The sequence below is a fragment of the Peromyscus leucopus genome, chromosome 8b (assembly GCF_004664715.2).
Source record: "Peromyscus leucopus breed LL Stock chromosome 8b, UCI_PerLeu_2.1, whole genome shotgun sequence".
NCBI classification, from domain to species: Eukaryota; Metazoa; Chordata; class Mammalia; order Rodentia; family Cricetidae; genus Peromyscus; species Peromyscus leucopus.
In genome coordinates, this window is record NC_051086.1 from 53,796,846 (window position 1) to 53,822,468 (window position 25,623).

At 45.0% G+C, this 25,623-nt stretch overlaps 1 protein-coding gene across 1 annotated transcript; it reads left to right on the plus strand.

Annotated features, from left to right (window-relative positions):
• Window positions 1-212: 212 nt before the first annotated feature.
• Window positions 213-10,675, plus strand: Zfp3 (ZFP3 zinc finger protein). Its single transcript, XM_028861001.2, has 2 exons — window positions 213-1,031; window positions 8,954-10,675. The coding sequence occupies exons 1-2, from the start codon at window positions 548-550 to the stop codon at window positions 10,474-10,476; spliced, it is 2,007 nt and encodes a 668-aa protein (XP_028716834.1). The 5' UTR covers window positions 213-547; the 3' UTR covers window positions 10,477-10,675.
• Window positions 10,676-25,623: the final 14,948 nt, after the last annotated feature.

Consider the following 25,623-nt stretch of genomic DNA (forward strand, 5'->3'; position numbering starts at 1 on the left):
CCTCGTTAGCCATTCACGCCAGTATTTGACTGGCTGCCCTATTAAAATCTGCAACTACCTACGATTTTGGCTGATTCCGTTAAAATGCTCATTTTAGAGTTGGGTGTATTGTCGCAGGCCTCTAATTTCAGCACCAGGGAGGCCGAGGCAGGAAGACTGCCTCACATTCGAGGCCAGCCTGAACTGTTAAGACATCGTTCAAGGCCAGTCTGAGCTACAGAATAGGACGCTGCCTCAAAAACAACACGCAGAGACAAAGGTCTGGTTCACTGGGCATGGTGGCTCCTTTCAGCACTTGGAAGGCTGAGGCAGGAGGATGCACACAGGTTCTGAGGCAAAAGGAGACCGAATTTATTCAAGAGAGAGGAAGGCTAGCAAATAATACAATCCCCACTGCCTGAACAACTAGGGAGAAATCACACTCAACCTGAAGATTTTTGTCAAAGCACCATTCCCTGGAGGCTTCTCCTCCCCCCTCGCTCCTAGATGACAAGCGTACCCTAAATCTAAGGGCCAGGGTTGACAGACTCTTGACAAGAGAGGTGAAATGGCCAGACACGGGGCGCTCGACACGTCGCCACGCGAAGAGAAGCGGGGAGTTTACGCGTTTTTCCAGCCCACGGAAACGCCAGGGGCGCGCAGAGCGGCGGCTGCGGGGCGGAAGTGCATCCTCGGAGCCGTTCTAGGAAACCCGGAGGACCCCGCGCGTCAGTGGTCTAGGGCGCAGTGGGCAGCGCGGGGTGCACTGGGACATTCCCGGGAGCGGAGCGGCCCTCGGCAGCGGCGCGGCGATGGGGGGAACGAGGGCGCGAGCCGCCGGCAGGAAAGCCGGGACGGGCAAGGGGGCGTGGGCCCGCTGGCCACCTGTTCCTCCCGCGAGTGCGGCCCGCGCCGATTGGCCGCAGAGCCGCCTCGTACCGGAAGTGGCCGGCGACCGTCGCCCGTGACACCAGACAACAGCTGCGGTTCTGTGCGCGCCGCGGTGCAGCGCCCCGGGCCGGCGGAGGGAGCGTGGGCGGCATCTGCCAGCGGTGAGGCCTCTCTGGTTCCGTCATGCCCGGGGGAGGAGGGCGCGGGGCCGCTGGCCTCGAGCCGGAGTCCTGAGAGTAGGCCCGCCCCTGACTCTGGTTTGCGGTGTGACCTTGGATTTTATGGCACCAGGGGCCTCACTCACTTGCACATGGAGAGGGTGGAGCCTGGCCAATGTCAGGGACCGTCCCCCATTCTGCTTCCAGGCCTTGTCAGCCAGGGGAAGCTAGAGAAGCAGGGTCCAACGTGGGTTAGAACCTATGCCTATTTTTTTTTTTTGCTCTGTTTCCCCCCTTTCGTTAGTATTCCATTCCCTAAGTATACTGCGAGAACGAATGGTGAGCAAAAATCAAGGCCCCCGTGGAATGTTGTGACAGTCCTGGCAGACACAGTATTGGTTTATGAAGATTAGTTAAAGAAGAAAGCTCAGCGGTTAAGAACACTTGCTGCTTCTTCCAGACGACCTTGATTTGGTTCCCAGAACTCACTCAGGCACTTCATATTATCTGTAACTCCAGCTCTGGGGGCTTGGTTCCCCCAGGCACCTGCATGTGCACATGACGATATGCAGAAACACACATCTACATCTAATTAAAAGTAATAATAATAAGGGAGACCGAATTGAGCACAGAATCAGCAGTTCCCTTGATCCTGGGTACCAGAAGAGGGAGATAATAGTGTCTTGGGAGGAAGGAATTTTTTTTTTTTTTTTTTTTTTTGAAATAGGGTCTCACCGCCTAGCTCTGGCTAGTCTGAAACTCACTCTGTAGACCAGGTTGACACCAAAGTCTCAGAGATCCACTTGCCTGTTTCCCAAGCGCTGGGATTAAAGGTGTACACCACCATGCCAGGCAAAGAACTTATTTTTTATAAGTAATTGTTATATACATATAATAAGTTATATGTCGGACACTGCTCTGGTCTCTTTTGGTAGAAAAATGACCGGACTGTCTGGTTAGCCCTCAAGACAACTGCAGCTTTGTTACCCAGATGGCACACAGAACTTAATACTTACCAGGTATCAGAAATGTGCTAAGCACTGACATGAACAAGATGAGTAACATCATCCTTGCTCATGATTTAGAGCACCGGTTCTCAACTTGTGGGCCAAGTCACTACAGTTTGGGGGTCGAACACCCCTCTCACAGGGGTTGTATAACGCCACCAGGAAACACATATTTACATTGTGATTCATAACAGCAAAATTACAGTTATGAAATAGCAACGAAAACAACTTTATGGTTGGGGGGGTCACCACAACATGAGGGATTATATTAGGAAACTTGCAAACCACTGTGCTAGAGGAAGGCAGAGGAATAAATAATACATGATGGCTACATGAAGAAGTAATGTTTGTTAGAGCCTGCAGATCAGAAAGCAAAGGGGACGGTGCATGACTTCAGCTGCATCTTGGAGATGTTTGTTAAGTGCACAGGTGGGCAGTAGTAGTCCAGGAATTGAGAGCGATTTGTTTTCAAAGGCAGAGAAACTTTAAAGAATGGACAGTGTTTGGACTGCAGGATGCTGAGCACATCTGCAGCTGCCAGTTGTTTTTGGAGAATGTGAGGTAGATGTGGGAAAAGGAAGCAGGTTTGTTCGTGAGAGCATTGTGAGCTGTGGGAAGCATTCATTCTAGAGGCCTTGAGAGGAGCAACAAACAGGAAGCGACATGGGAACTAGTTGAAAGGTGAGGAAGGGCTGAGTGGAAGACTGGCTTCCGAGGAGCAGGGCTGCAGGTGTCCGCGAAGACTTCCTGGAGGAGCTAGTCCTCTTGCCAGAGGAGGTCACCCTGGCTTAAAAATATGCGGTGGTTTTAAGTTTTATTAGTCACAGTTCATGAAGGTTTGTGTGTCAGAACTTGGTGAATGAGGTTTTCTGAGACTTCTCCCAGAGTGCATTGCAAAGACAGTGCTGACGTTGTTTAAACAAACGAACAAAAACAACTAGAAGATGATAAGTTGGGCATGATGCTTACTGCATGTCTGTAATCCCAGGTACTCTAAAGGCTGAAGCAGCAGCATTATGAGTTAGAGGTCAGCTTCGGGAACTTAGTGGGAGCCTGTCTCAAAATAAAATCTAAAAAGGAGACTGGCATGATGACACATGCATTTAATCCCAGTACTTGAAAGCAGAGGCAGGTGATCTTTATGAGTCCCACATCAGCCTGGCTTACATATCAAGTTCTAGGCCAGCTGGGACTACATCCTGAGATCCTGTCTCAAAAAACAAACAAAACACCCAGAAGGGCTGGAGGTATAACTTAGTGGTAGAGTCTTTGGTTTAATCTTAAGAACTTTGAGGGGGGAAAAAACACCATCAAAACCTAAATAAGTAACTATAGGAGACATGAAAATTTGAAAAGGAAGGCCAGAGGGACTTGGGAAATACATAGGCACTGAAATACTAGCTCCTGAAACCTGTTCTTGGCTGGGTATTAGAAAGACATTTACTTGTAGAAATAAATATTTTTTTTTTTTTAACACAGCATCTCACTGTGGAACCCAAACTGGCCTCAAATTCATGATCCTTCTGTCTTGTCCTTTTTGTTGTTGTTTTTGTTTGTTTGTTTTTTGTTTTTTGAGATGGGCTTTCTTTGTGTAGTTTTGATGCCTGTCCTGGATCTCACTCTGTAGACCAGGCTGGCCTCGAACTTGGATGCTGTGGGTGGAGATGATAGCTAACAGTTAGGCATGGTGACCCATGCCTTTAACCTCAATGCTTGGGAGGCACAGACAGACAGATCTCTGTCTATTTGAAGCCAACTTAATCTACATAATGAGTTCTAGGCCAGCCAGAGTTACATAGTGAGACTGTGTCTCAAAAAAAGATAGCCACAACTCTATAATGTATCCCTACAGTTATACAGATGATGGCTTTAATTTTGAAAGATTTCAGCAAAAGGGGAGAAATCTAGCTTTGGCGTCTTTCCTTACTCCATAGAAAAATAAGAAGATGCTGGGGGCATCTGGCTCACTCGAGTGAGCTGACAAAGAGCTCCCAAGGCTTCAGGGTTGAGATCAAGTTTTCCTGGTGGTTGTCTCCCCAGGGTAGGCTGGTGGTGGTCACCAGGGTCCTGTTGCTGACAGGAGGCTAGATAGAGAAGAGGGTAGTACAAAGGTCGTCTGCAAAATCACTTCCTTCATCATCTGACTCAGCATCCAGTCTCTCCCACTTCTTTATTTTTCACTAGTCTCGAGTTTTCTTACCCTTTAAGCCCACTTTCCACTAGTACCGCCCCTCTGATATGAACATATTCACATCTCTGTCACCAGAGAAGACCTGTGACCTTGAAACACCCTTGTTTTGTAAGTGAAATTTGCCCAGATTCCCTTCTCAGTCACTGTCACTATGTTTCAGTTTCATCTGTGGCTCCTTTATCGCCCCAGTAGACAGTTTCTATCTAGTTTTTTTTAAACTACTGGCTCTCCCATCTGCTTAAATGTTGTTGAATTTCGTCATGAGGTTGAGAATCGACACCCACTGGGGCCTTGTGTGTACTGGGTAAATGCTGACACTGGACTATGTTCCCAGATTTTTTTTTTTTTTTTTTTTTAAACAAGGGGGTAGTGGATCATGTTAAGTTGCCCTGGCTGACCTCCAATTCAAAATCTTACTAACTCAGCTTTCAGAGTAACTGGGATTCCTGGCATATGCCACCATACCTGGTGACATTAGATGCTTTTCAGTTCCCTCTGCACTGCCTTGGTGACTTCTATGACACTATTATTGTGGCTCTTTGCTAACCATTTTTTCTTCCTGTGGCAGATTTCTCTTCTTCACCTACCCCTTTATTCTCAGAGGATGAATAAGAAACATAAAACCTACTCAAGTTAGGTTAGTTTCAGAAAGGTTTAGTAGCCAAGAGGTTAATTGAGAGGGCTTGGCAAAGTGTTGAAGAATTGGGTAGAATAGATTACTTAAGAGGAGTTTTAGGGCTGGAGAGATGGCTCAGAGGTTAAGAGCACTGGCTGCTCTTCCAGAGGTCCTGAGTTCAATTTCCCAGCAACCACATGGTGGTTCAAAACCATCCCCAATGAGATCTGGTGCCCTCTTCTGGTGTGCAGGCAGACATGCAGACAGAATACTGTATACTTAATAAATAAATCTTAAAAAAAAAAAGGGGGGGTGGGTTTTAATTGAGGTATACCATTAGCTCAAGGCAGCGTCACTGGAAGAACCAGGAGAATAAATACTCTGGCCATCCTTTCTCCAGTCTTCTCTTGGGTCTCCTTATTGGTGGAAGCATCTGGAAGCCAGAGTACCTGTTGTGTGCCATACAAGTTAGTGTTCCTGGCCAGAGAGCAGGGTGAAGAAAGGCAAAAGACCTTGAAGAGGTTGGAGGAAGTATAATTAGTATGACAATGGTTCTCCTTACCGTTAATTCTGGATTCTAGATTTCGGTCTTCAGTCTCTGATAGTTCTCATACTGTACTCCTGCTGAGTTCTCCCAAATCTCTCAACTAGTATTGACTATTTTAAGCTTCTAGACCAGTATGAAAACTGCCTCAATATGGATATCTCAAAACCCATCTTATCCAAAAAAGAGTTCATTCACCACCTTCCTGCTTAAACTAACTATCCCTTCAGTATTTCAAATCTTGGCATCATTATCTATCTAATTATGATCATTGAAATTAAGTGTGATCTGATACCATCTTTGATTCTTAGCTCTTCGGTTTTTTTTTAGTTTTTTACAAGTATGAGTGTTTGCTTGTATGCATATATGCACATCATGTGCATGCCTGGTACCCAAGGAGAGGAGTAGAGGGTATCAGATACTGAAGAACCAGAGTTGTAGATGGTTGTGAACTGTCCTGTGGTGCTGGGACTGGATCTGGGTGCTTTGCAAGAGCAGCAGCCAGTGTTCTTAACCACAGAGCCATGTCTTCAGCTCAGCTCTTCTTTACACTTTATTATTGCACACTAAGTGTTACTCCAGTCCTTTGTTCCCCATTCCCAATGCCACTATTGCCCTGACCTCCCTTCTTTGAGTCTGGATGACCAGCCTCTTAACCACCATGTCTACTGTTTTCAGTCAGCTACTGAACGTCCACTGCTGTGCATCTGCCTGACATTCTGCTTTGAGGAGAGACTGTGCCACTCCTTGGCTTCAGAGCATCTCACAAGTCTACTTCTTTAAAGGATGAAGTTCCATACCTGTCCATTGCCCTATGAGATTCTCCTTCTGTAGTTTATATTTTTACTGATCCCCAGGTTGGCTGACGGGCACAAGTACTCTAACCTAGTGAAAGAGCCGTTTTAGGAGTGTCTCTACACTGTTTGCCTGCTGACTCTCTTGTCATTCGGAACTCACTTCTGTGGCAGGGACAGTGAAAGTCTCAGGACTACTGTATTAGTTAGAAATAGGCTGGACTTCATATAATAACATATATATAGTTAAAAAAAATTTTTTTTTATTTTTATTTGAGACAGAGTGTCCAGTCTGGGCTCAAACTCAGGATTTTCCTACTTCTGCCTTAGAGTACTAGGATTACAGATGTGCATCACTATGGCTGAATATAATTTATTTATTTATTATTATTATTATTATTATTATTATTTGGTTTTTTGAGACAGGGTTTCTCTGTGTAGCTTTGTGCTTTTTCCTGGAACTCACTTGGTAGCCCAGGCTGGCCTCGAACTCACAGAGATCCACCTGGCTCTGCCTCCCAAGTGCTGGGATTAAAGGCGTGTGCTACCACCGCCACCTGGCTAATTTATTTTTTGAGGCAGGGTCTCTCTATATAGTCCTAACTATCCTGGAACTCACTATGTAGACTAGGCTGGCCTCAAAGCCCCTGCCGCTTGACTGATGGGATTAGAGACATGTGCCACTATGCCTGGCAATAATAAGTTGTTATCTTTGTTTTAAGAATCTTAATGCCTTAGCCAAGGCATTAACTTTTTCTGTATTGCATATAAGAAGTCCAGAGGCAGGCATTTTGGGCATAGTATGACAGAGTGATCAGGGTCCCTAGCTCTTTCCAGCTCCAATTCCCAGTCTTAGAGTATGCTGGTGTTTTCATAATGGAAGGTGATGCTCCAGGTATCACATCATGCCCCAGGAGTAGCAGTTTCCCAGTCATTCTGTGCTTTCCCTTGCACATCACAGTGTCATTGGCCAGTGTTTGGTCCAGTGACTAAATATGTAAAGAGAGCTGAGGAAAACACACACACACACACACACACACACACACACACACACACACACACACACAATTATTCTGTTGTGAAGTGGGGGAAAGAAGATAACTGGCAGGCAACTAAAAGTTTTTGTCATTGCTTTTAAAAGTTTTTTTTTAAAAGTATGCTTTAGGATTTATTCAGTGTTGAACTGGGTGGTGGTGGCACACGCCTTTAATCTGAGCACTCAGGAGGCAGAGGCAGGAGGATCTCTGTGAGTTTGAGTCTAACCTGGTGAGTTCCAGGATAGCCAGAGCTACATAGTGAGACCCTGTCTCAAACTGCTCCCCGCCAAAATCCCCAAAATTTATTCAGTGTTAAGAAAAGTCTACAAAGGGGCTGATTATAAAATTAATACGCAGAGATCTGCAGTATTGCCCCATATTTAAAAATAGCCAGTTAGAAAACAGAAGAACAACTGAGTAAATGAAAAGACAGAAGCAAGATGAATATAAAACCAATATTAGGATAAGTTTGAATATTTTATGAAATTACACTAAAATTTACTTGGAAAAATATTTGTGGATTTTCAATAAATATCAGGAAAAGAAGACTTCTGAAAAGTAAGTTCAACAACATTTCAAGTATCTTTTTAGTTATTATCTCACAGCATAGCCTTGGCTAGCTTTAGTTATTATGTCATAGCATAGCTGCTGCTGGCTTCCAGCTCATGGTTCTTCTGTCTTAGTCTCCAGAGTGCTGGTTACATATACCTTCTACCATGTCTGTCTCTTTTAACCTAGCTTCAGCAGGTTGATCAGTTTGATGTTGGAGAAAAAAATAGATCAGCAGAACTGAATGGGATCCATATGGCATTTTAAATTTGTAGGAAAAATAATTATTCAGTAAATGTTATTGATACACTTCATTCATCATTCGGGGGAAATTAAAGATGGACCTCTTTATCCAAATATAAAGGGCTAAGAGTTAGTCTTATGCTGATTATAGCTAAGTCATGTGAACCTGTTCATAGCTGGAGAGGTTTTCTCTCTGGATCCCACCAAGTCCCACCAGTCCCAGAGCCCACTTATAAAATAAACACACAGACGCTTTCATTATTTAAACTGCTTGGCCATTAGCTCAGGCCTATCATTGTCTAGCTCTTACTCTTATATTTAGCCCGTTTCTATTAATCTATACTTTGCCACATGGCTCGTGGCTTACTGCTACCTTACATCTTGCTTGCCCTGGCGGCGGCTCCAGGCAGTCTCCCTGTCTGCCTTCCTCTTCCCTCAGTTCTCCTCTCTGTTAGTCCTGCCTATACATCCTGTCTGGCTACCGGCCAATCAGTGTTTATTTATACAGAGCAATATCCACAGCACCTGTTGAATAGGTAACCCGTCTATACTGTGGCCTGCTCTATAGGGCTGTTGGGTAATGTAGAACTAGACTAAGAATATACCCTCTTGTGTGGTTATTTCATCTTAAACTCAAATGTTATTTCTGTTAACTTGTCATCTTGCTTTTTTCTTACCCTTTTCCATATACTCTTCAATTAATATGGCCATTAATTTCCCTAAATGTTTTCTTTACCAACTTTGAGTTCTCCCCTGATTGTTAGGGCTGTACAACTTTTCCCAGTATCTCTTTGCCATACATTTCCTTTTTGAGTCTTTAACATTCTGCCTCGGATGGTTTTTCTCACTTCTTGAAGTCAGTATCAGCTGTTTAGCATGTCCACCATGTAGTGTCATTTAGATAGGACACAGCAACTTCACGTGCTTACCCTCTGTCATTTCAGGTTGTGATATGGGGACTGAGAAGAAGGAGGTGCTTCCCAAGGAAGACATTTCTGAAGAGTCTGAGCCACATGGGCCAACATTAGAAAAACTGTCACAGGAGGTTTACCAGGCTCACAAGTTTGGAGCAGCAAGTGAAGAAGACATGTTAGAGGGGCGTTTGAGAGCGTCCTCAGAAGAGCTTATAGAGCAGATGTCTCCTCAGGAGAGAGACTTTGCGTCAGGGTTAATTATCTTCAAGAAGTCATCCTTAGGTGAGAAAGAGCAGGGTAATAGTGGGAGTGACAGAGGCGGCTACGGTCCCAACCCAAGTGTGGTGCTGTGCCATGGAGGTACTCCAGCAGAGAGGCTTCGTGTGTTTGCTACTTCTGGCCAGAACTTCATGGAGAATGTCCAGCTTCATAAGACACAGAGGACTTCTGTGGGAGAAAAGCCTCACACATGTAAAGAATGTGGAAAAGCTTTTAATCAGAACTCACATCTCATCCAGCATATGAGAGTTCATAGTGGAGAAAAACCATTTGAATGCAAAGAATGTGGAAAGACATTTGGAACTAACTCCAGCCTTCGAAGACACCTGAGAATTCATGCTGGAGAGAAGCCTTTTGCTTGTACCGAGTGTGGGAAGGCCTTCATTCAGAGCTCACATCTTATCCACCATCATAGAATTCATACAGGAGAAAGACCTTACAAATGTGAAGAATGTGGTAAAGCCTTCAGTCAGAATTCAGCCCTTATTCTGCACCAGAGAATCCACACTGGGGAGAAGCCTTATGAATGTAATGAGTGTGGGAAGACCTTCAGGGTTAGCTCCCAGCTTATTCAGCATCAGCGGATTCACACCGAGGAGAGATACCATGAGTGCACAGAGTGTGGCAAAGCCTTCAAGCACAGCTCGGGCCTCATCAGACACCAGAAAATCCACACTGGAGAAAAGCCCTATCTGTGCAGCGAATGTGGGAAAGGCTTCGGTCAGAGTTCGGAGCTTATCCGTCACCAGAGAATTCACACAGGGGACAAACCCTATGAGTGCAGTGAATGCGGGAAGACTTTTGGCCAGAACTCAGAGATTATTAGACATATTAGAATTCACACTGGGGAGAAGCCCTATGTATGCAAAGAATGTGGGAAGGCCTTCAGGGGTAATTCAGAACTTCTCAGACATGAGAGGATTCACACTGGAGAGAAACCTTATGAATGCTTTGAGTGTGGTAAGGCTTTCAGGCGGACTTCTCACCTAATTGTCCACCAGAGAATACATACTGGGGAGAAACCCCATCAGTGTAATGAGTGTGCAAGAACCTTCTGGGATAACTCTGAGCTGCTGCTGCACCAGAAGATCCATATTGGAGAGAAACCTTATGAGTGTAGTGAGTGTGAGAAAACATTCAGCCAGCACTCCCAGCTTACCATCCACCAGAGAGTCCACACTGGAGAAAAGCCGTACGAGTGTCAAGAATGCCAGAAGACCTTCAGTCGGAGCTCTCACCTCCTCCGACATCAGAGTGTTCACTGTATTGAATGACCTGCACCCAGGAGGCATTGTGGAGAGGCTGAAGTCGGTCTCTTCATGTGTTCATAATCTGACCAGGTTCCTAGAGGACGGGACCTCCCCTGCCCATCCACTGAGCACTTGGCTGAAAGTGATGAGGCAGTTTTATGAACTATTTATTGAGAAGTTCCAGTGTTCTGAATTAAATCATAAAAGTTGTTTCAGGCCTTCATTCTCAGCTGTCCTTCTGTCCTTCCTTCTTTCCCTCTCCACAGGGGTCTGCACCTGTGTCTAGCCTAGATTGTCGCTCTTTGTGAAAGTGGGGACAGGGCTCACTACTCCTAAGAACCAGAGTTGACTCATTGTCTCCTGAGATGTTAGAACATTGGGAACGAGTCTCTGGTCCACTGGGCAGCCTGGAATACTTTAGTAAGTGCCCCCACTACCCGATTTTCTTTTTCTAAGCCTTAAAATCTTCCTGCCCAGCAGTGGAGGCACACACCTTTAATACCAGCACTCGGGAGGCAGAGCCAGGTGGATCTCTGTGAGTTCGAGGCCAGCCTGGTCTACAGAGTGAGTTCCAGGACAGGCACCAAAACTACAATGAGAAACCCGGTCTCAAAAAAAAAAAAAAAAAAAAAAAAAAAAAAAAAAAAAAAAAAAATAAAAATCTTCCAGCCAGGTTATCCAGTTCCCTTGAACATGGCAACATTAATGAAAAAGCAGGAAGCTTGTGTCTTTTCACAGCTCCTGCTAGGCTTCCTTATTTATTTGAAGAGGGTTCCATGGAAAGGAAACAGCTTTCAGGATGGTAAGTGAAAGCCTGAAAACCCCAAGGAAGAACCAGAGAGAGACAGTTGAAGCCAGGCTACTGAGCATGGACAGGAGAGGCTCATTAGCAGCTATCCAGCTGTGAGCTGTGCAGCTGATTCCCAGGAGTCTGCTCAGGCACTTGGTCCCAGCTGTTGCTGCTGCTGCCGCCATCCTGTCAGAAAGTAGCAAACAGGATTGTGTGGCCTTTCTCTGCCAGGCACCTGGCTATGTGGTGAGCTAGAGATAACCTGACTAACCAGGTTTTCAACATTTGAACTCTCATGACCACCCAGCTGGGTCTCTCTGGGTAATAGATGGAGATGTGATAGCCTCTTCTTGGCTTGTTGGTGGCCATAGAATTCTTTCTTCAAGATCTCTACATATCTTCTGTATCCTCCATTTCTCATGTTTCCCTTTTTGAGGCAGGTAGTAGGAACAGAACTTGCACTAAAGAAAACCTAGCGGGCCTAGATTCTTATCAGAACTATCCTTCAGTGAGGCCCTTGAGTTCCTGGTCTTGAGTTTTCTCATCTGCAAAATGAGGGGTATTGAATGAAATGATCTCTCAAGCCAGCCTCTAAGAAAATGTACCGATCACTAATTTTTTTTCAGTACTTGAGTTTAATAACCCAAAGTTTTGTGTATATCAGGCAAACACTCCACCCCTAAGCTACGGCCCTCGTCCACTGCCCTTTCCGAGTCAGACTCCTGATGCGTTGTCTGTCATCAGTATTTATTATCAATTCTGTGCCGGGCAGTGTGCTGTGAGCTTACGTTTACTTCCCACAGTACCTCTATGATGTGGGTGATACCTTTCAAAAACAGTTTTACTATTTACACTTTACATATCAAAGTTCATGGTGTGAAGTGTTCAGTTGAGTGATTTTTAGTAAATTAGAGTTGCAGTTTTCCTCAGTTCAAGTATTCTTGAGCCATCTTCAAAGATGAATGAGTGTGGATGGGGCAGGGAATGTTAGGTGACTTACCTGTGATCATGTTAAGTCTAGAGCTAAGACTCCAGTGGTCTATCAGCTGCTGTGCTGAGCTGTGGATAGGCTCATTCATTACTGCCTAATTTTAAGCCCTTTGCACACTTTTTTTAAATTACCAATCACTACACAGGTTTGAATATAAAGATTTTAAACCATATCTTTGCAAGTCTAACTCATCACAGCCCAGCTCTGTAGAACAGGCTCGCTCTGTCCCCCGAGAGCAGTTCTCAGGTTTATACACGTGGCTTGAGAAAACAGCAGTTAAATAAACAGCTTGCAGGTAGCTCTTCTGATGTCGAACTCTGGCAGGAGAAGCGCTCTGGGTGCTTTTCTATGGTGGTGACCACTGCAGTGTGGTCTCATTCTTTTGGTTGATTTGCTCAGGCTCAAAGTGAGCTGTGCCTACACCATCATCAGGACATTACCCTCCTCTGTAACTTAGGATTTTGTGTTCCCTTATTTACTTCCAAATTCATCCCTTGCCAGTCCTCATATAGAACCAGCACCTAATAAAACTCATTTATAATGTGATTTGAATATTACAATAAAAATTAAGGCCGGGCGGTGGTGGCGCACGCCTTTAGTCCCAGCACTCGGGAGGCAGAGCCAGGTGGATCTCTGTGAGTTCAAGGCCAGCCTGGGCTACAAAGCGAGTCCCAGGAAAGGCGCAAAGCTACACAGAGAAACCCTGTCTCGAAAAACAAAAACAAAAACAAAAAAACAATAAAAATTAAAAAAGCCAAGTGAAAACCTTGTCTAAAAAAGACATCAGCACTCTTTAAACTCCCCAAAGGAATCTTCCACAAAACACACTCATGAGTAACGGACTTCCCTGAAGATGAACATGCCATGGAAAGGTGGAGGCTCACACTGTACCTCCTTTTAGACTTTATTCTCAGAAGACTCTTCTTGGTGAAACCAACAGTGCGGGGGTTTCGTTTTGTTCTGTTTGAGACAGAGTCTATGTTGCCCTGGCTGTCCTGGAATTTGCTGCATAGACCTGGCTGATCTCAAACTCAGATCCACTGGCCTTTGCCTCCCAAGTGCTGGCATTAAAGGTGTGCACCACCATGCCTGACCCTTACCAGGGCTTAGTTTGGGTTTTCCTTACTCTTGTTTTGGGTTTTGGTTTTCCCAGATAACCAATCCTTCCACCAACTTTAACACATAGTTACTTTCTTTTCCCTCTGCCCCACCTTCTTTCTTTTGTTCTTTCTATGTCTCAGATAGCCCAGACTGACCATGAACTTTATTTGTAGCTGAGGATGACCTTGAACATCTGAGCTTCCTACCTCCACATCTGTGGTGCACCCCCCTCCTAGTTTACTCAGTGATGGAGCTTGAACTAGGGGCTTTGTGCATGATGATAGACAAGTACCAACTGGGTTCCATCCTCAACGCCCCAGTTGCCTCAACCCCATCACTGCTTAGCAAAAGAAAAGGCCCTTTACTTAATCCGTTCACTTGAACATTAGTGGCAAGTCTTGTTGTGCCTGAGCATGCTCAGAAGAGGAGGAAGGCCCCTCTTCTCAAAAGAGTCTGTGTGTGCTGCTGGAGAGGAATTCTGGCAGATGAAAGAGTCATCTTGGGGGGCTGGAGAGATGGCTCAGAGGTTAAGAGCACTGATTGCTCTTCCAAAGGTCCCGAGTTCAATTCCCAGCAACCACATGGTGGCTCACAACCATCTGTAATGAGATCTGGTGCCCTCTTCTGGCCTGCAGGAATATGTGCAGGTAGAACACTGTATACATAATAATAAATAAACTTTTTTTTAAAAAAAAGAGTCATCTTGGGGTGTATCATACGTACACCCGATGGCCTCACTCGTTGATTCCTCTACTTGGTTGTCTCAGGAAGATGTCTCACTTTTCCCTGTTTGCTTTCTTTCCTCCTCAACCTACCTTGGTGTCAACACCCCCCCCTAACTGTGGCTAGCACTCATAATTCTATGCAAGGAGAACCCTGCCAAAGACAAGTCATGAATGAACTTCAGACCACAGTCTGAAAGCCCCACTTAAGTACCTAGAGAAACCCTGCAGAACTTTTGAAGGTATGTCAATGTCTATTTTCTCCCGCTCCTAACATTTTAAGCAAATAAAGTATGTCTTTGCAGTTTTCTTGACATGCCTTTCTTGTGTGTATTATTCTAAACGTCATTGGGTTTTGTTATGGTCTCAATATGACTCTGTACCGGTTTCATTCCCACCTTGTTTTGGCTTTCTCAAATACACCGTTGTGCCTAGCTGTTAGTGTGTGGCTGAGTATGCTGTTCACTCTGTCCTTTATCTGCTCTCTGTGTGTTTGTGTGTGTGTGTGTGTGTGTGTGTGTGTGTGTGTGTGTGTGTGTGTACATGTGGTGCCCACAGAGGCCAGAAGAGGGAGTCGGATCTCTTGGAACTGGAGTCATATATGGTTGTCAGTCACCGTGTGGGTGCTGGGAACTGAACCCAGGTCCTCTGGAAGAGCAGCTAATTCTCTTAACTGCTGAGCATCTCTCCAGTCCCCAAAGAGTTCTTGATTTAGAGTGTTAGAGACATGCCTGAGACCTGGGGTCACTAAAACACTTACAAAACCTGAGTTGTAGACAGTTGCCATTAACAGCCCTAAAATCTCAGCCAGAGATGATAATTACAAAGAGCAGTCAAAACTCAGAGCCAAGGGCTTGAAGAGATGCTCAGCAGTTAAGAGCAGTGACTACTCTTCCAGAGGACCGGGTTCGATTCTCAGCACCCACAGCGTGACTCACAGCCATCTATAACAATGGCTCCAGGGGAACTAACACCCTCTTCTGGGCTCTGGGGACACCGGTCATGTACATGGTACACACACACACACACACACACACACACACACATGCGCGCGCACACACACACGCCTGCAAAGCACCCAAACTCATGAAGTAAAACAAAAAAATTAACCAAAACCCTCACAATAAAAAGTATCTTTAGCTCAGGGCTTATATAGACAGGGTTTCTCTTGTGTAGCTTTGCGCCTTTCCTGGAACTCGCTTTGTAGACCAGGCTGGCCTCGAACTCACAGAGATCCGCCTGCCTCTGCCTCCCGAGTGCTGGGATTAAAGGCGTGCGCCACCACCGCCCACCGCCCGTCGCAACATTTAAACATTAAAGGAGGTGGCTCAGTAGCTAGTAGAAAGCGTGAAGGCAATGGAGAACAAGGAGGGACGTTTAAGGTACAGATGATCTTGGAAAGTGGGCCAATGGTCAATTTATTGCCTCCTTGCTCCAAACCCATCCTTTGTGGTGCTTTATGATACCGGAGCTGGGCTTATAAATATGCCCTCCTTTCTGAGTAATGTACTGTCAGGTCTTGCCAGTAATGGAGGGACAAGGTAAAGAGGAAGGGGCTGCTTCTAGTTGTGGCCTGTGTGTGTGTGTGTGTGTGTGTGTGTGTGTGTGTGTGTGTGTGTGTGCGCGCGCGCGCGCGCACGCAGGCTCTGCCGAGCAGTAGACTCAATACTCCCTCCTGTTAATGCATTTGGACAGCAATCAACTAGTGGCTTTCTGCTTGTCAGTCTTGGCCTGCAGCTTCTCAGTGAATGTTGCCAATCAGCACCAGAATGGACATACTGCTGCACTGGTAAATATTCAGCTCAAAACCAAAAGAGCCAAGCAACCAAAGCAAACCAAAACAGCAACAGTGCCTCTTGTTGCATTTCGGTGAATAGCCTAACTACAACTAATTTCAATGTAGGTCGGAAGCGTTGTGCAAAATTGGCTCTGGCAAGGCTGTGGATGGCTCTGGTTTACCTCGGAAACAGACACACTGTCTCCTGAAAGTACGATCAGAACATGGAAGAAGTCTGCCCTGCCTAAATCCCTCTTACCTTGGCGTCCCGTGTGTGATGTAGTTTGTCTGCATCCTGGATAGCTCATCTGTGATTTACCCTAGTCTCAGCAGGCCTCAGTCGTTCATGGACCGAAGAGAGCATATCTTGGTTCATCAGTACCTGGCACAGAGTCAAGTTAACCTGTGCCTGTAGGTTGACCTTGGGCCCGATGAGATATGTTGTATCACCCACAGAGAACCTGGAACAGACCTGGAAAGGCGAGTATCAGGAAGAAGATCCTGGGTAGGGCTCCCAGCCCTGTGCACCCTGAACCTCTGCTCTCTATCCCCGTGCCCTCTGGCCTCTCCTAATAGAATACCAAGTCGGGCCCCCTCCTTGCTTTCAGAGGGGGTCAGGCCTAGGGTCCCCAAATCTGCAAATGCAACAGTATCACTTTCAGTCCACCTCAACTTCCAACTCCACCAGGGACTGACATTGCACGTCATTTGAAGCGCCACAACCTCAGGTTCAAAACCGCATCGACCTCCACTTCCCAGGCGCTCCCCAAGTCCAGGTTGGTGATTCTCTCCCACCAATCGGTGCGCGCCCTCAGCTGGAGTGTGCCCCTCCCCTGCGCTGTGCCTGCTGGCCCCATGGGCTCAGCTGCTGGGTGGGTGGCGGCTGCCCTCTAGCGTCCATGGGGACACCAGTCAACGCAGCGGGAAATCCCCTTTTGAAAAAAATCAGTATCAGGACATCATACAAGTATATAGCATGTTCATACAGTGTATTCTTCTCACACTTCTTTCCCTTTCTCGCTTCCCATTAGACCTGTCTGTTCTTTATACAGTTTTTCTTCTACTTTCATGTCATATAATATCTTTATGAAATCTAGAACTCGTAAAAATATGCGATATTTGTCTTTCTGAGACTGATTAAATTTGTTTAAGATGATATTCTGTAGCCGAACGCATTCTCCTGCAAAAATATGATTGTGTTATTTTTTATGGCTGAGTACACACACACACACACACACACACACACACACACACACACTGCATGTATATCCTGCTTTTCTATCCATTCCCCTAGGTTGATTCCATAACTAGGCTATTGTTAATTGTGTTGCAAAAGACATGGAGTAAGTGTCTCTGTAATGTGTTGGCTTAAGTGTGCTTTGGGTGCGTAGCCAGGAGCCCTGTAGCTGAGCCCACAGTTTCCCATCTGTTTTCGGCCTTCTGCAGGTTGTCCACACTGACTTCAGTGGTTGGACCAGTAGTGTAGAGGGCTCTTTTACCTTGTCAGCACCTTGTCTGCATCTGCCGCTATTTTCTTTTCAACCATATGTATGTTGGATATGTGCGCTTGAGGGCAGGTGCCCTCCCTCAGAGACCACAGGGGTTCCTGACTTGGGCAGTGGGAGCAGGTCTGGGTCCTCTGGAAGAGCAGGTGCTCCTAACCACAGAGCCACCCCCCCTCTCCCCCCGTGTGGTTTTCTTAATGACTGTCATTGCTGCTGGGGGAGGGTAGAATCTCAGTGTAGTTTGAACTTGCATGTCTGTGAGGGCTGATGAGGCTGAACTTTTTCCACGTTTGTTGGTCATTTGTACGTCATCTTTTGAGAACTGGCTGCTCATTTCATTGGTTCGTTTACTGATTGAGGATTTTGGTTATTACTATTTAGTTTTCTGACTTTTTTTGTACACTCTAGGTACTAATCTTCTGTCAGATGTGTAGGTAGCAAGAGTTTTCTGGGAGAGAAACTTTCCATAGGCACTGGCTTCGAAGCTGAGGCCTGCATGTTGTCAGAACATGGATGCTCCAGGAGTTCTAGCCTGACCTGGGGCCCTGGAGGCTCCACAGAAGGCAATCCATCCCGTAAGTAATTTCATGGTTTTTTTTCTTCTCTCTTTTTAAGTGTTTTTTTTCCTTATTGATTAATTAGCTTCTGTTTGTCATGCCCTGTCAAAGGCTTATGATATAGAGATAAACAAGGAGAACATGATGTTTAGAAAGTGCAAGTTCAGTGTGTGTGTGTATGTGTGTGTGTGTGTGTGTATGTGTGTGTGTGTATGTGTGTGTGTGTGTGTCTGTGTGTGTGTATGTGTGTGTATATGTGTGTGTGTGTATGTGTGTGTGTGTGTCTGTGTGTGTGTATGTGTGTGTGTGTGTGTGTGTGTGTGTGTGTGTGTGTGTGTGTGTAGCAACAGCTCAGTAGGTAGAGCTGCTTGCTGCCAAGGTTGATGACCTGAGTCGATTCCCAGAATCCACATGGTGGAGAGAACCAACTCCCTCAAGCTGTGATCTGATTTCTGCACACTTGCCCACCCCCTACACCAAATAAATACATAAATGTAAAAAAAATTAAAAGTGCAGGCTGGAGAGATGGCTCAGAGGTTAAGAGCACTGGATGTTCTTCCAGAGGACCTAAGTTCAATTCCCAGCACCCACATGGTGGCTCACAACCATCTGTAATGAGATCTAGTGCCCTCTCCTGGCCTGCAAGTATACATGGAGGCAGAATGTTGTATAATAAATAAATAAATAAATTAATTAATTAAAAGTGCAAAAACCATGCACTCAGAAAGTCCTTGCCCCTCCAACCTATGAGCTGTGTATTCTTGGAAAAAGAGCTTTATGTCTTCAAGCCTGATTGTGCCCTCTATAAAGTGAGGGTAGTGATAGTTCCTTTCCTCAGGGACACAGGGTATGAAATTTCTCATGTGGAGAAATCTGGTGCTTGTTGTGTTATTAAGGCGATTGTAGTGGTTTGAAAGAAAATGGCCCCCAAAAGGAGTGTCACTATTGGGAGGTGTGACCTTGATGGAGTGAGTAGTGTGTGGCCTTGTTAGAGGAAGTGTGTTACTGTGGGGGCGGGCTTTGAGGTCGCATATATGTTCAAGCCACCCTCAATGTCTCAGACCGCTTCCTGTTGCCTGTAAGTCAAGATGCAGGACTCTGAGCTGCTTCTCCAGCACCGTGTCTGCCTGCACACCCCCGTATCGCACCATGACGATAACGCACTACACCTCAGAAAATGTAAGCCCCTCCAGTGAAGTGTTTTTCCTTTGCAAGAGTTGCCGTGGTCATGGTGTCTGTCTCTTCTCAGCAATAGGAACCCTAATGAAGACAGCAATGGTGTTGACACATATTTTACAGGATCAGGATCGTTGTGGGAGTTTCATATGATGTGTGTCAAATGTAAGGAGCACAACTCTAAGTCTTTCCCCCGACAAACCCCAGCATGGCTTTGGCCTCTCTTTCCCAAAGTTTCTACAGCACCAATTATGAAGTTTTGTTTCAAGTTAGCAGACGTATCTACTGATAACTATTTGTCTTTTAACTCACACAGTTAGATTTGAGATAGTATTCCTTCGGTGGTGTGTGTGTGTGTGTGTGTGTGTGTGTGTGTACATGTTCATGTATGTGTGTGCATGTGAAGACTAGAACGTGCCATTGGATGTCTTCCCCAATCCCTTTCCACCTTTAAAATTTTTAATTACATTTTATTCATTTATTTATTGTGTGTGTGTTCTGGGGGTTTTTTTTGCAGAAAGCTGTTCTCTGAGCAAGACAGCTGCCATCTTTCCTAGATCAGCTGTGCCAGTCTGCAAGAGACTTGGAGGAACTGGTCTTGTTGGTTGTTAATGTTCCTTGTAGGAGGGGATGGAGAAGGCCTCTGTAGCCCCACCTGAAAGTCCAGCTGCTCCCAATGCAGTTCTGCTCCGATTTCACGTGGCCTTGGCACCTTGGGTAGAGTATGTAGGCTGCAGTGGAGGGAGGTTACAGGAAGAGGACCTGCATCTGTGTAGCTATGGAGACGCCATCACCCATGCTGGTAAATACTTTTCCGCCGCCGCCGCTGCTGCCAGTAACCCCTCACTCATGTTCTGTAAGCAAGTTCAACAGACTTGGTGGTCCCAGGGCTTACTAAAGCACTGGCTGCTCTTGCAGAGGACTGCCTTTGATTCCCAGCACCCACATGGTAGCTCACAACCATCCGTAACTACAGTTCCAGGGGATGCAATAACCTTTTCTGGCTTCCTTGGGCATAGATGTGGTGTATGTAAATAAATGCTGTCAAAACATTCATAAACACAAAACAAATAAATCTAAAAAACAAAAGACCAAGCAAACAAACAAAAAAAAATCCCATATCTCATTGGTTTCCCAAGGTGAACTTTGGTGGACCTGCACTTTAGTTTGTCATCGGGATTTTATGAGGAAAGGGTAGATGTTTACATCTCCCCAGGGAAAGGATACTTGAAATACGGAACATGTGCCATGGGAGCCAGAGAACAATTGTGGGAGTCAGTTCTACCGTGTGGGTCTCAACTGAGGCTCCCTCTCTCTGATGACTCTAGCTTGTATCAAGTCGATATAAAACTAGACAGCACACTTAATGAGATATCTTTTTTTTTTTTCGAGACAGGGTTTCTTTGTGTAGCTTTGCGCCTTTCCTGGAACTCACTTGGTAGACCAGGCTGGCCTCGAACTCACAGAGATCCGCCTGGCTCTGCCTCCCAAGTACTGGGAATAAAGGCGTGCGCCACCACCGCCGAGATATCTTGTGATGGGAACAAAGTATAAACATGAAATTAATTTATGTTTTATTTACATATTTTTCTACAATTTTTTTGAGAGGTCTTACCATATAATTTTTTAAAATAGTAAATAAAGGTCCCTTTGTCCACAGTGTGTTGAGATTGTGATTCACCTCTAGATGGCAGTGTTTGCAACCTGTGGTTTTAAACTGTATCTTCAGGCCATCTTAAATACACCTTTATTTTAGAAAATAAAAAAATAATTCCCCAGCCAGGTGTGGTGGTTTACACTTGTAATCCCAGCACTTGGGAGACCAAGGCAGGAAAGCTGGAAGTTTGAGATCAGCCTGAGGCTGCAGAGTGAATTTGAGGTTGTTCTAGCCAGGGTCTGAGTCAAAGAAAGGTTCGGTCGATGAAGTGTGAGCACGAGGGGTTGAGTTTGTATCCTCGGAACCCACGCAAAAATCTGCATACAGTGGTGCTCCTCTGTAACCCTAGCCCTGGGGGGCAGAGACAGGTGATGCTCTGAGCTCGCTGGCCGGCCAGCTTAGCCAACGCCTAGCCAAGTCAGCAAGCCCCAGGCCAGCGAGAGACTGTCTCAAAAATTAAGGTAGAACACAACAGAGGAAGATAGCTGATACCCACCTCCAGCATCCACGTGCACACGCAAAGGCGGCCACACACGCCCACACAGCTCTCAGGCCTTTATTATTCTCTCCCTTGTGAACTAAAGATCTCTGTTTGTGGAAAGGTGCCCATAAAGGAGTTCAATTAAAATGGCAAGTTTCAACTTCTCCCTTCCCTTTTCCCTCTCACAAAAACTTACTGAGCCTCCTGTGCTAGCCTGTGCTAAGTGACGAGAAAAGCAGCATCTGTGTGGCTCCCACGGGGCCGAAGGTCCCTTGTCGATGGACAGATGTGTTGGTTCCACTTTCTCATTATGGCAAATGACACTACAAGGGACATCTCATACAGGCATTTGGCCTTCTTGAGGACACTGGTTCTCAAAGTGTGGTCTGGGTCACAAGACAAAAACCATTTTCATAACGGTAATGGGTTATTTCCACTGTTTACATGGTCTTGAATGAATGCACAGAGGAACTTCCAGAGACCCCAGGGCAGGGACTGCGTGCAGCAGGTTGGCTTTAGAAACAGACAGCAATCTGGATGGGCTGTTTAGCTCTAATGAGAGAGATTTAAAAAGATACAACATATACAGTGACACTCTTCTTTTTTTCATTTTGGGAAATAGATTTATTTATTTTTATTACATTTTATTTCTGCATGTGCATGCACGTGTGCACATGTGTGTATAGATGACAGAGGACAGTTCTCAGGGAGTCGGTTCTCTCCTTCCACCATGTGGTTTCTAGATATCAAACTCAGGTTGTCAGGCTTGGCAGTAAATGCCCTTTGCTGGCTGAACCATCTTTCCTGACTAGATTTATCTATTTTTTAAAACAAATATATTAACATGTATCAGTTTATTGTTATATAAATGAAGTAAATATTTTTAAACTTTCTCATTTTTTTTTCTTTTCTTTCTTCTTTTTTTTTTTTTTCTGAGACAAGATTTCTCTGTGTAGCCCTGGCTGTTCTAGAACTCACTCTACAGACCAGGCTGGCCTTGAACTCGCAGAGATCCCTCTACCTCTGCCTCTCAAGTGCTGGGGTTAAAGGTGTGCACCACCACCACCCAGCTCTGTTTTCATTTCTAATGAGAGAAATACCAGTCGAATTGTTTCTTTCGTGTCAGATTGGTAATGAGCTGGCAACAAAGCCTGAGGAAAGCACATCTCAGAGCATGATGTGGAAATCCAGCCGTCATGTTCAGGAGCAAAAGAAACAGGACAACAGTAATATTTTTAGAGTGTAATGGAGGCACTGGACAGATGGCTCAGTGGTTAAGTGTGGTGATATTTTATGTATGCTCTAACAAATAAAGCTTGCCTGAAGATCAGAGGGCAAAGCCAGCCACTAGTTAGCCATAGAAGCAGACGGATCTCTGTGAGTTCAAGGCCATCCTGGGCTACACAAGACTGATCCAATTTAAAAGAGAAACAGAGCCAGGCAGTGGTGGCACACACCTTTAATCCCAGCACTTGGGATTTCATACCTTTGCTCCCAGTACTTGGGAGGCACACATGCCTTTAATCCCAGCACTAGGGAGGTTGAGACAGGAAGTGATACAGCTGGGCAGAGAAAGGAATATAAGGCAAGTGGAGAAAGGAGCTCAGTCCTTTCAACTGAGGAGTGGGTGAGCTGAGGTGTGGCTGTGGCTTGTTCCTTTGTCTCTCTGATCTTCCAGCATTTACCCTGATATCTGACTCCAGATTTTTATTAAGACCAACTGGGATTTGTGCTACAGTTAGGAGCGATGGTTGCTCTTCCAGAGGACCTGGGTTTGGGAGCCAGCACCCACATGGTGGATCACAACCATCCATAACTCCTTTCTCAGAGGATCTGATGTCCTTTTCTGGCCTCTGTGGGTACTGCAAGCATGTGGTACACACACCCACACACATAAAAGAAAACTGAAGGTTAAAAAAAAAAGACCTAAATTGTTATAAGTGCAGATGATCTAAACTTTTAATGACATTTAATTCTATCAAATGACTGAGCTTTGCAGTGGATTGGCCAAGGGGCAGCCATATTAATTTTTTTTTTTTTTTTTTTTTTTTTTTTTTTTTACAATGGTTTTGCACATAGGGACTTTCTCCATTCTGCTTTAGTACAATGACATGTGGCCGTAGTCAACAGCCACCTGTCTGGCTATTTCCAGTGGAAAACCTTAAGCAACCAAATATGAATTAAGTGAAATTTCACTTGGCCACTTAAGCGAGGCAGAGCACACACACGTGTATTAAGGGAGAGCAGACAGAATAGGTTATGAATAGACGCACATAATTCAGGAGACATGCCTGAAGCAGCAGGATATTACTGAAGTAGCATGTACCACATGAACAAGTAGAAGTTGCTTTTCATCTGCCCTTCTCAGCTTATCCACACTATCAGTGGAACTGCCTGAGGGAATGGTATTCTCAAGTAGAAGAGATGATCTACTGTATTTATGTCTGTTTGTACACATGTATGTATATATGCATGCATGTATCTGTGTGTATTTGTTGTTTTAAGACAGGGTCTTAAAGGGTTTTAAGATGGCCTTGAACCTGCTGTGTAACTAGGGATGACCTTGAGCCCTTGATCCTCTTGCCTCCACTTTCCAAGTGCTAGGATGGCCAGTGTGCACCAGCACACCAGGCCATATTTATCCTAATAGCCGGGCTCCTGGTGTTGGGTTCTACAGCTGTTGATCCAGATGTGAACATGTCTATGTAGAGGGACCTTTCAGGAGACAACAGCTCAAGTTGTTTCTGCCTTAGACTTGTGGATTACTGACATTTTTGAATTGTGTTAAGGATACAATAATCTAAAAATTGTCTAATCAATTACATGTTGAGTATCTTTTATCTGGATTGTTTAGCACTAAAAGTAATTCAAATATCAGGCTTTTTCCCCCCAGATTTTGAAATATTTTTGTATACTTAATGTCTAACACAGAATTGCTATTGCTATGATAAAACACCATGACCAGAAGCAAACTGGGGGGAAAAGGGCTTATTTGGCTTACTCTTTTACATTGTAGTTCATCACCAAAGGAGGTTAGGAAAGGAACTAAAACAGGGCAGGAACGTGGAAGCAAGGAGCTGATGCAGAGGCTATGAAGGAGTGCTGCTTACTGACTTGCTCCTCATGGCTTGTTCATCCTGCTTTCTTACAGAACCCAGGACTACCAGCCCAGAGACAGCACCCCCAACAATGGGCTGGACACCCCCCCATCAATTACTAATTAAGAAAATACTCTACAGACTTGCCTACAGCCACATCTTATGGAGGCATTTTCTCAATCGAGGGTTCCTCCTCTCTGATGACTCTAGCTTGTTTCTGTTTGCTGGCTGTAAGAAGGTCTCTTTTGAGAGGACTCTGCCCCAGCCAGCTATTGTGACAGCTAACAGCTCTAGTTCTGGAGAAAAATTGCCTAAGGGGAGGCTACAGACTGCAAAGTGCAGCTGAGAGCTGAGATTGGAAGTTTCAGAGACTGTTTGAACTGAATTATTGCATTCAAGGGAATTGCAAAAAAGTTTTGGTAATGGAGCTCCTCATATTTGGAGCTGTTTGCTTGAGAGTCATTATGACTTGTACTGCTATGTAGGGACTTCAGGGCAGCTGACAAGCCAGGCCCTGATTTTGAGTGCTCAGAGGAATAAAGTTCTGCTATCAGAATTGTCTTTTAGAACTTTTCAGACTTAAGAAATGGAATGGACAGGAGTGGTTCAATTGTAATGGAATTATTTTGTGTATGTGTATATGCTTTATTAACTGTAGTGACTCACAAACTGTTTTGTGTAAAAAAAAAAAATGGAACGGTTTTGGGTAAGAATGGAGAAATTTGTTTTTTCTACCCAGGCTCAAGGTGAAGCTTAAAAAATTATAAAGAAAAGGGGGAGTTAATATTCCTCAGTCTCTTTAATTTTTTAAAAAATTTCTTGTCCTTTGAATGGATTAATGTTAACTGTGTTAATGTACTTTATGTTTTGTTAGCAAGAAATGCAGCCGGGCGGTGGTGGTGGTGCACGCCTTTAATCCCAGCACTCGGAAGGCAGAGGCAGGCGGATCTCTGTGAGTTCGAGCCAGCCTGGACTACCAAGTGAGTCCCAGGAGAGGCGCAAAGCTACACAGAGAAACCCTGTCTCGAAAAACAAAAAAAAAAAAAAAAAAAAAAAAAAAAAAAAGAAATGCAAAAAGTTCTATTAAGAGAATGCTTTTGGATGTTCGCTAAAGTTTGTAATGTGTAAACAGTTCTATTCAGAATTTGCTTTCAGATATAAGTTTGTAAGAATTGTAATTGTGTGCTGGGTGGCAGTGGTGTATGCCTTTAATCCCAGCACTTAGGAGGCAGAGCCAGGTGGATGATCTCTGTGAGTTCCAGGCCAGCCTGGTCTAGAGAACAAGATCCAGGACAAGCACCAAAACTACACAGAGA

What these genes read in the sequence shown, in the direction of transcription:
- Zfp3 (XM_028861001.2), top strand. Translation starts at nt 548, where the DNA reads ATGGCCAGACACGGGGCGCTCGACACGTCGCCACGCGAAGAGAAGCGG. An exon ending in GTGGGCGGCATCTGCCAGCG is followed by an intron (nt 1,032 to 8,953) that starts GTGAGGCCTCTC and finishes CTGTCATTTCAG; the next exon opens with GTTGTGATATGGGGACTGAG.